We start from the raw sequence: 9,781 nt of genomic DNA, 5'->3' as shown, positions 1-9,781 counted from the left end.
AGCCTCTAGTGGTGACAACCTAATACTACAAAAAATGCAATAACTCACGTCTAAAGAACTGAGTCCAATAAATATTTCAGCTGTATATTTTGCTCAGTACAATGGTAAATGTTAATTATATGTTAATTGTATGCAGAGGTGGACAGTAACTGGGTTACACTTGTGCCCCTATAAAAAGGAACACAGTGGTTGCTGAGTGAGGAGGGTGCATATTTGTAATGTGTATCTCTGTAAATAAATGCATATAAAAGTGTGTGAAGTTTGGCTCTAATTCTATCCTTTCACCTCCTGGCTTTTTGGAATATAACAGTAAAGTCACAGAATAAGCCCATGCTGTGCCAAGCAATATTACGCATATCACAATAATACAATAATATAAATTAGACTAATGTACAGTTAACTTTGTTCCATGGATCACAAAGGATCTATTTTCTTTATTTAGACACTCCAGTTTCTTTACCTGATTCACTTAACAAGTTCTATTCATATAAAAAGATTCTACGCTATTAGTCAATTACATTAAAATAAACCTGGATGGAGTAACAGTTCAACTTTGTACAGCATATTGTTCTGTCACAGGCATCAAAAAACATAGTAGTACAATCTTTTACAGTACAAGTCATGAAGTAGCATAACTACCTGGTAATTAGACTATCTTCCCAATCATACAGTACTATTAAGGCGGAATACCATCACCTTCTCATGCCTTCTTCGCTACATTGTCTGTCATTTTGAACACCATTCTATGTTGTGACCCCTGAGAAGTTCATGTTCCCTCTGTCTGTTATTGGGCTAGTTCTTGTTAGTACAATAGCATTTAATCAGATGATCATTATACCTCCAAAAGTTGTAGAGCAATGGCACTAACAACACATCATGGGGCTACGTGTAGTTCACACGCCACTCACCAAAATACTTAAGAGGCATTGATAGATTTCTTCTTCAATGTGCTTCTGGGCCTCCATTTACTGCCTATCTAACTGACAAAACAGTTTGGGAGAACATTGGGAGAACTCTAATGGAATTTCAGGGTCACCTTTAGGAAAAGACCAGGGCATAATGGACTCGTAAGTGCTCTGTCAAGACTTAGCATAATTTCTGGAGCCTTACATTTTACTATTCTAACTACAAGTACGAGCATTTTACTAATTGTTTGTTCACTTTGATATTTTCAATATCCAAATAAAGTGAAGAAGCAATTTTTAAAATTAATGCTATGATCATATGTGTCGTCAGAACAGTAGAATGCAAGACTCCAGGCTTTACAATACACTGATTCTTAGAGTATTGGGTTCAGGTTTCATCACCTCACAACAAAAACGGAATATAAACATCGGAAAGAGTATGGGGAGACCAACAATGATAATAACAAATATAAAGAACATTAAATATGAATAAATCTCAGAAGCTCAAATTGTACAAATTTCATCAAGTTGAGAAAGATAGTGGGTGGACATGAGGTACCTCCTTAAATCATATGGAACTGTAAATAGATATAAAATAGTCTTAGAACTATGTGCATTTGACTGGCTTTGAATTTTCAAGATATAGTTTATTACCTATGCAAATTCAATTGATTCCCCTAAATTCTATGTGTAGCCTCACTAGGGTGTTGCAGAGTTTGTCACAAAGTATTCTTGGAGTGGTGATACCCGCCCCCCACCCCCCACCCCCACCCCACCTCTCCAATCCTGATCTGTTCAATCAAGGCAGGACCACACATTAGAGTTCTATTGCACTCTCTTTTTCAATCCTGGCTTTGGAGCTGTTGCTGCAATATGAAAATATCCAAGGACCATGGGTTGATAGAGAAATACCAGATGTTCCCATATGTGTATATTAGTTTCCTTTTTGCAGTTGATCCAACTGAAGATACCCTTGATTTGCTTGATGTCTTTGGTAAATTCAAGAGACTTTCTAAATGCAAAACTAAATAGGACAAATTTGAGATGAAAGCAATCACTACCTTTGCTCCCCAAAGGAATTAGTTTCTGTTCTAATGGTGGACGAAACAAGACATGAGATATCCTAGAATCACTTTAAATCTCTTCAGGTGATTAAACATGAACCCTCCTATTAAACCAACAGTAAAGGATAATGAATAATCCTAAAACCCCTATTGTATCTTTAGTTATATATTGAGTCTGTTTCCCCTATCCAGGTTTCATGTATACATATAGTATGTTGAGGTGTACAAAATTATGAGGGGCCTAGATAAAGTAGACCTGTTTCCACTAGCAGACAGGTCAATTACCAGGGGGCACAGATTTAAGGTGATTGGTAGAAGGATTAGAGAGGACATGCGGAAAAGCTTTTTAATACAGAGGGTGGTGGGTGTCTGGAATTCACTGCCTGGATCGGTGCTGGAGGCAGAAACCCTCAATTCAATTAAAAGATACCTGGACATGCACCTAAAGTGCTATCATCTGCAAGGCTATGGACCAGGTGCTGGAAGGTGGGATTAGCTTGGGCAGCTAGTTTTTTCAGCCGGCGCAGACACGATGGGCTGAATAGCCTCCTTTTCTATGGTGCTATATTGAGATTACTTTTTACAGTGGGAATTCACCTCAACAGTCACACTATCCTCCCTGTTCTTTAATCTTTAGGAAAATTTACAATATATAATTTATCTTTTTGCTTCCTTCATGTGCCTTCTTTAGCCTTGTAATGAATATTCCTTCAAGACCTATTAACTTCAACATGGCATACATTAAAATATTATAAACATAACTTGCTAAGAATTGTACATGACAAATTACAAAATATTGTGTGTAAAGTTCTTTGGTTTGGTGGCAGGTTTGCTTTCAACATTTTTATATTTTTGTATATGTCTTCAATACCTCTAGGTCCCAGGGACAGGGGTTGCTGGTGCCTCACTGACTATTCCAGCAAAGGTTGGTGACCTAGATTTTGCAGTAAAAATAATGGCGAGGATGACAGCGTTCACCATTATTAAAGAGTAAACCAGACAGCAACTTCTGGCAACTGCACATGCATTTAAACACGGAAATCAGGAAGTTGCTGTCCGAGTTGCCCTGCTCTTCCAGAAGCTTTGCTTTACCAGTATCTCATTAAGAGACTCAGCATTGAAACACATGGCATGAAGTTGCTCTACCTACCTACTTGATACCCATTAAACTCACTGGAAAATGTTAGGGCTTGTCCGAAGTACATTTTTAACTGCATTTTAAGTTTTAATTTACTGCCAAACAAGCTCTCGGGCACTGAAAATTATCTTTTACAAGTGTGGAATCTCATTCTTTCAGATTTTAGATATTGTTGGAGATTTTTTTTAAATTTAAAAATGTAATCTCTTTTTCCTGTCTTTTATCTTTCTCTTATTCCCATCTTTCGACCCTTCTCTTTATTTCACCCTATGTACAAGATTTGGCATTGAATGAACTATTCAAACAGGCACTTCCTGTTTCAGACTCTGCTTACCTTAAGTAAGGATTCTTCAGTCTGATTGTTAAGGAGATACACAGTTGTTTGCCCTCTTCACACTGGTCCCAGATCCCTAATAGAGGGCACTACACAGAAATGGATTTCTAATCGCAGAAAGTTTTAATGCAAACATCTGTGGGCAAGTGTAAGTGTTATGAATGGCTCGTGCCATTCCTTCGCCACACACCACAAAATCTGGGCCAATAATGTTCATAAGAGGAGGGAGCAAAATGTAGGAAAAATACAGACTCTCCAACCAATAACAGAGATAAAATTGATAGCAACAAGTTTGAGAGGCAAACATTCTTTTAGTTTTTTTCTTATATACTTTTTAGGACTTGAGATTCTTTTTGATCAGTGTATCTATTCGCACTGATCAGATTATCCATTTAAACTTCTCCAAGAAATCTCTCATCAGGAAAACTAAACAAAATCATATTGAGCGTACATTAATTCTAACATATACTGCTCTCTAACTTTATACAGAATATGAAACTGCTAACATCACAAGTGCCAGAACAAAATTATAGCACAGTGCTGAATTCCCATTAGGACGGGTGCTTTCTTCTCCATGAGTATCTGTTGAACACAAAATGGAGATGGTAAGTTCCTCACATTTCACCCAATCTGAATTCTAAAATCAAGCATTACAGTGAAAAATGCAGAATTTGAAGGTAATGCATGCTTTTTTTCCACAACTGTTTAATTTTTTGTGGAAGCCACAAGGAAATATCTGTGCAAGACTGAAATGTTCCCTAGTCATAGTCAGAGGATATTCTGTGCTTGATGACAAAATAACAGAGCTAAGGCTGCTTTTATTCTTGGCTAGTTTAATAATTTAGACATTTTTGGAACTGTTGTAATTTTCTCTTTTTCTCTGAAGCTATTGATTCATGCTGGATTACAGCTTCATGGAAACCAGCAGCTCTCCACTGCCTCGTCCACATGATGATTTTCCTGTGCAATCCCAGAGACTAAGTAGTGACAGGCTGTTCAATCAAGGTAGGAATCACAGCCATGCCTGAGATTCCAGCACGAGATAGTTGATTTTCCTCATCCCTCACCCCACCACCCTCCATCCCTAACCCAGAGATAGTAAAGCCAATTGTAATCCCCAGTTGTTATCTCCCCAACTTCCTACTCTGAATGGCTTAGTGCTAGACAAGGCAGTGACTGTTGTTCATTAATTCGTTAAGTTAGTCCACAGTTGAATACAGAGTAACATTCTCCCTATTTTAATTCAATCACGTTCCTTAATTCCTCCAATCTCAGAAGATCTTCTATAGCAGCTATACAGCGTTTCGGTTCCCAGATCAACTGTGAGAAAAGTATGTTTCTTTTCAGTTGTACAGGCCTTTTAGATTCAAAGCTGTTATCGTTAGCAGTTTTTGTAACTGTCCTAATACAGCTATATCAGAAGACTTTTCATCTACCGTTCATCTTACATTATAGGATCATAGCATGGGAACCATAGTTGACTGTTTCTGCCTATTTTGGAATGTGCAAGGGTGATTAGAAGGCTGCTTGGCTTGGGGAAACATTGAAATCTATTGACATACAGAAACAATAGCAGATTGTGGTTCCTATAACATAATGAGTGATTTAATGTAGATAAGGCAGACATAAAGCATAGAATAATAGAAAATTCTTCGAGCAAAACAGGACATCCTCACATATTATCACAAGACCATTTGAGATCGATCACCTCAAAACTTTGTAGATGCTGACAGGTTGTATCTGCCTTATTTTACCTTGCGAGAAGTATAACCTTCGTATTTTAACATTTTAACTTTTTACTTCTTGTATAACTGTAATAAAACACACTTGTAAAATGCTCCTTCTAGTCTTTAAGTACCAAATATTGAATGTAATATATATTACTCATCCCAGCTATTAATATTATAATGTTAATTGCCACTTTAGGAATAGGTAAGATCTCCCCAAAAAAAACTCAGGAAATGGAAATAGAAATGATTCATATGGTGGAGCTGTCTGGAAAATATGTACCAATAGTAGAGACTGTCAGCAGTTCTTGAGTTGGAGTCATTTTAATATATTTTTTCTATTAATAACCTCAATAACAGTCATTTAGTCTTCAAACAATGACATCCTGCCTATGAATGGGAAAGGCAAATTTGTGCCAAGTATTTGTATTCATTAGAAACTAGGTTTGGTCCGTGGAACTCCCAGAATTCAAACCTATCTTAAATAAGAGAGCTAATTTAGTGTGTTAACTCCCTGCAGCGCCCATTTCCCTTCAGAATAAATATTTTAAGCTTGAATATATTTTGCATAGGGCCACAACTCTTTACAACAGCTAAAAATAGCTGCAAATATTAGATACAAATTTGGCAAATTTCTTAACTAATGAAATTTGATATCACAATTACTGGGAAAATATTGCAGCAAAATTGATATAACAAATCTTGAAGATGGAAAATCTCTTTTTCTTACTTAAGCTTCAAGGTTGTAGATTTTTTATGACTATTATATTTCTCACTGATGTACACTTCACCGTGAATAATTAATCAGAGCCACTGAACAAAATCATATTGAGTGTTCATTCATTCTAGATACAACCCGTGCCTCTTACTTAATATAAATAACATTTTATCATTATGAATTTCAGAATAAAATCATAGCACATTAAGGTCACATCTTCAGTGTTAGTTCATGGTTTTTTGATGCCAATTACAAAATAGAAAGTGTTTGGGTGAGCTACGCACACGATACATTTTCGTAATGCTAAGATTGGAGAATTGCAAGCTAAAGCCTGGTTCGGGTATAAAATTAAAATCCGACCCAGGCCCGACCCAACAACAGCCAACCCGAAGCCGACCCAGACCCAAGCCCTTCAATTTTTTTAAATGCCGGACCCAACCCAAACGCGACACATGTAGTCGGGTTTGGTTGGGTAGCCAGGCTTTACTGCAGAGTGCGGAGTCCGGACTGCACGTTTCCCGCCTTGATGTCCTGAATGTTCATTTGAAGATTGCTTCCCGGAGCAAGGCAGCACTGTCCACGTCCAGCCCAACCCGACCCGAGCCCGAATGCTGGACCCGGAAGAGAGACCCGACCCGAACCTGACACATGTCGTTGGGTCTGGTCGGGTTCGGGTCGGGTAGCCACGCTTTATTGCAAGCAGTCTTCATAGATTGTCACATTAAAATGAAGCTGTCACACACAGGTTGACCTAAAAGGCCAGGTGAAAGATGAACTACTGGGAGGTTTGAGCAGAGATCTGGTGAAAGATCTTCACTTGATTCCTTAGCTTTTGTTCATCTGTTCCATATCAGCATGAATGACCTCACCAAATAGAAAGTAGCAGAGTGCATAAAACACTCCCCATTCATTGAGATTAGGAGGAAATTCTTAACTTGATCCTACACATTTAATGTTCACTGTGGCTTTTTATTTATTTAGACTGAAGTGCATCTTGGCTTTCCTTCCTATTTTGACTATTTTTATCTTGCTCAAAGCAATTCTTACGGGTTCCTTTAAGCTCAGCATATGCAGTGCTTCATGAGATACAATACTGCCAACCTTCAGGATGTAAAAGCCATGTGACAGTATAGACTTGGTCTGTCATGAAGACCATTTTTTCCTCTCTATTAGCACCGCCTTCCCTTTTGAATTCTTTTTCATTACAGCAGAATACTAGTGAGGTATACATGCACAGGTTTGTTCCCAAGTGGCCAGTAAAAGTTAAGTAAATTTATGAATTTTGTCATAAAGTCTGCCCATCATTGCAGTTATACCTCAGTCTGAGATTGACAGATATGAAGTGAAAAACACAAACAACAGGATGAAAGATATTACACACATAGGCAGAACTCTGCTCCTTGAATGCTTTTTTCAATGTCAGGAAAGAACAGGCTGGAGCGTCCAACACTGAGCATCATTAACATTGAATAAGACAAGCACTAAGTTTCCAACGTTCTTAATAATCTAACAGATCACCTGAGCACTTTTTAACCTAACTTCATTTTGTGTTAGAGATACACTCCACCTGGATAAAGTTCAAGTGATGTACGACGACTCCCCGGACATCTGGTTGTCATGCGCTGGGCTGATCAAGACCTGATTTATACTGCCAGTATTACATCTGAAACCACTCCTTAGTGATGCAAAAGTGGCAATAATTATCATGTAAGCTTAAATGTCTACTTTCCACAGTGAGATTCTTTCGAATGAGATTTCTCCATTTTCTCTGGACTGTCAGACTCTAAGAGTATAGCCAAACAAAAACTATCCTTAAATTCAAACTCATGTCCCAAACATGAAAGGACAGAGTATAATTACAGTACACCCTGTCCCCGTGAGAACATCCATTTTAAGGTCACTTATGTTTTGCATTCGACCACAAATCTTTAAAACTATTTCAAAATGGTTGTGATTGCAAAGTACAAAATGATAAATGGCTCTATATGTATATAACCAGATATCAATCACATTTTAGTGGAAATATATTCCTAAACATTAAAATGCAACAACTAAGAAATTCCAATCAATGACACACAAATAAACTGTGCGCAAGAGGTTTGGGAGGTAGGGGTTCTATTACTCTTTCCTTTGCAGTTCAATTATTTGAGTTTCTTTTTATGATCATACAATTCTCACTGAACAGTTTATCTATATACACTTTTACAAGAAATATTCGTTAGCAAGCAAGGCTAAGAGAATAGGGCCAATTCTCTAACTCTTTACTCAAGGAGCAGGTCCACAGATGCAGCACACATGAATCGTGGAGTTGAGCACCTACAGCCCCACACCCTCAATTCCATAATATAAAATTTACAAGTTTTTATGAGCTGCACTGATGGCAAGTTTGGGCTTCATTATATCGCAGAATTTGATGCAAATTACGACTAATCACCCCCATGAGAAATTCCCTGGGGTTTCTTGGCTCCTCGCTCACTGTGTTTGTCCATTCTTGGTTTACATGTTTTTCAGTAATGCACTTCCATTGGAGTCACAGAGTCATAGAGTTATACAGCACAGAAACAGGCCCTTCAGCCCATTGTGTCCATGCTGGCAATCAAGCACCTATCTATTCTAATCCCATTTTCCAGCACTTGGCCTGTAGCCTTGTATGCTATGGAATTTCAAGTGTTCATCTAAATACTTCTTAAATGTTGTAAGGGTTCCTGCCTCTACCACCCAGTCAGGCAGTGCGTTCCAGATTCCAACACCCTCTGGGTGAAAAAAGTTTTCCTTAAATCCCCTCTAAACCTCCTGCCCCTTACCTGAAATCTATGCCCCCTGGTTATTGACCCCTCCGCTAAGGGAAAAAGTTTCTTCCTATCTACCCTATCTATGCCCCTCATAATTTTGTATCAGGACTCCCTCAACCTTCTCTGCTCCTAGGAAAACAACCCTAGCCTATCCCGTCTCTCTTCATAGCTGAAATGCTCCAGCCCAGGCAATATCCTGGTGACTTTCTCCAGTGCAATCACATCTTTCCTATAGTGTGGCAACCAGAACTGTACACAGTACTCCATCTGTGGCCGAACTAGCGTTTTATACAGTTCCATCGTAACCTCCCTGCTCTTATATTCTATGCATCGGCTAATAAAGGCAAGTATCCCATCTGACTTCCTAATCACCTTATCTACCTGTGCTGCTGCCTTCAGTGATCTATGGACAAGTACACCAAGGTCCTTCTGACCCTCTCTACTTCCTAGGGTCCTACCATTCATTGTATATGCCCTGGCCTTGTTAGTCCTCCCAAAATGCATCACCTCACACTTCTCAGGATTAAATTCCATTTGCCACTGCTCCACCCATCTTACCAGCCCATCTATATCGTTCTGTAATCTAAGGCTTTCCTCCTCACTATTTACAACACCACCAATTTTCGTGTCATCTGCGAACTTACTGATCATACCTCCTACGTTCACGTCTAAATCATTAATGTACACTACAAACAACAAGGGTCCCAGTACCGATTCTTAAAGCTGGAACTGACAGTTATTTACCTAGCAGACGTTTGTTGCGTCCTTTGACTTGTCATCTTGTGGTTGCTGCATTATTGATTTTGCATTGCTTTTTGTTTGCTGTTGTCTGCTGAACTTTTGCAACATAGACTCCTGCAAATATCTCTAGTCATAGCATTCGTGCTGCCAGATGTGTCAGTCACATGTCTAACACCATGCTCAGCATGGAGATTTTATTGGACTTGCCAATAGCTGTCATGCATTAGGAGGAAGAGGATTTTACACACAGGTACATTTGTTCACACGGTGTCTGGCACCCTCTAGGAATTGGCCCAAGAACTACATTTGTAGATCGAGACAGACCCACTTAGTCATTTCTCAGGAGGCCTGTTTTCACAATT

The 9,781-nt window shown here is 38.7% G+C and overlaps 1 protein-coding gene across 3 annotated transcripts in view; it reads right to left on the bottom strand.

Moving 5' to 3' along the window:
* Positions 1–1,759: 1,759 nt before the first annotated feature.
* LOC137384093 (peptidase inhibitor 16-like) overlaps positions 1,760–9,781 on the bottom strand; it is a 56,207-nt gene continuing 48,185 nt past the window's right edge. For all 3 annotated transcript variants that reach the window (XM_068057695.1, XM_068057698.1, XM_068057696.1), the window contains one exon: positions 1,760–4,023. In XM_068057695.1, coding sequence (XP_067913796.1) covers positions 3,923–4,023 — 101 coding nt within the window. In that variant the 3' untranslated portion in view covers positions 1,760–3,922. The remainder of the gene's footprint in view (positions 4,024–9,781) is intronic.

This window comes from Heterodontus francisci, chromosome 25 (assembly GCF_036365525.1).
Source record: "Heterodontus francisci isolate sHetFra1 chromosome 25, sHetFra1.hap1, whole genome shotgun sequence".
NCBI classification, from domain to species: domain Eukaryota; kingdom Metazoa; phylum Chordata; class Chondrichthyes; order Heterodontiformes; family Heterodontidae; genus Heterodontus; species Heterodontus francisci.
The sequence above is the reverse complement of the archived record's forward strand: the minus strand, read 5'-3'. Positions and strand labels throughout refer to the sequence as shown.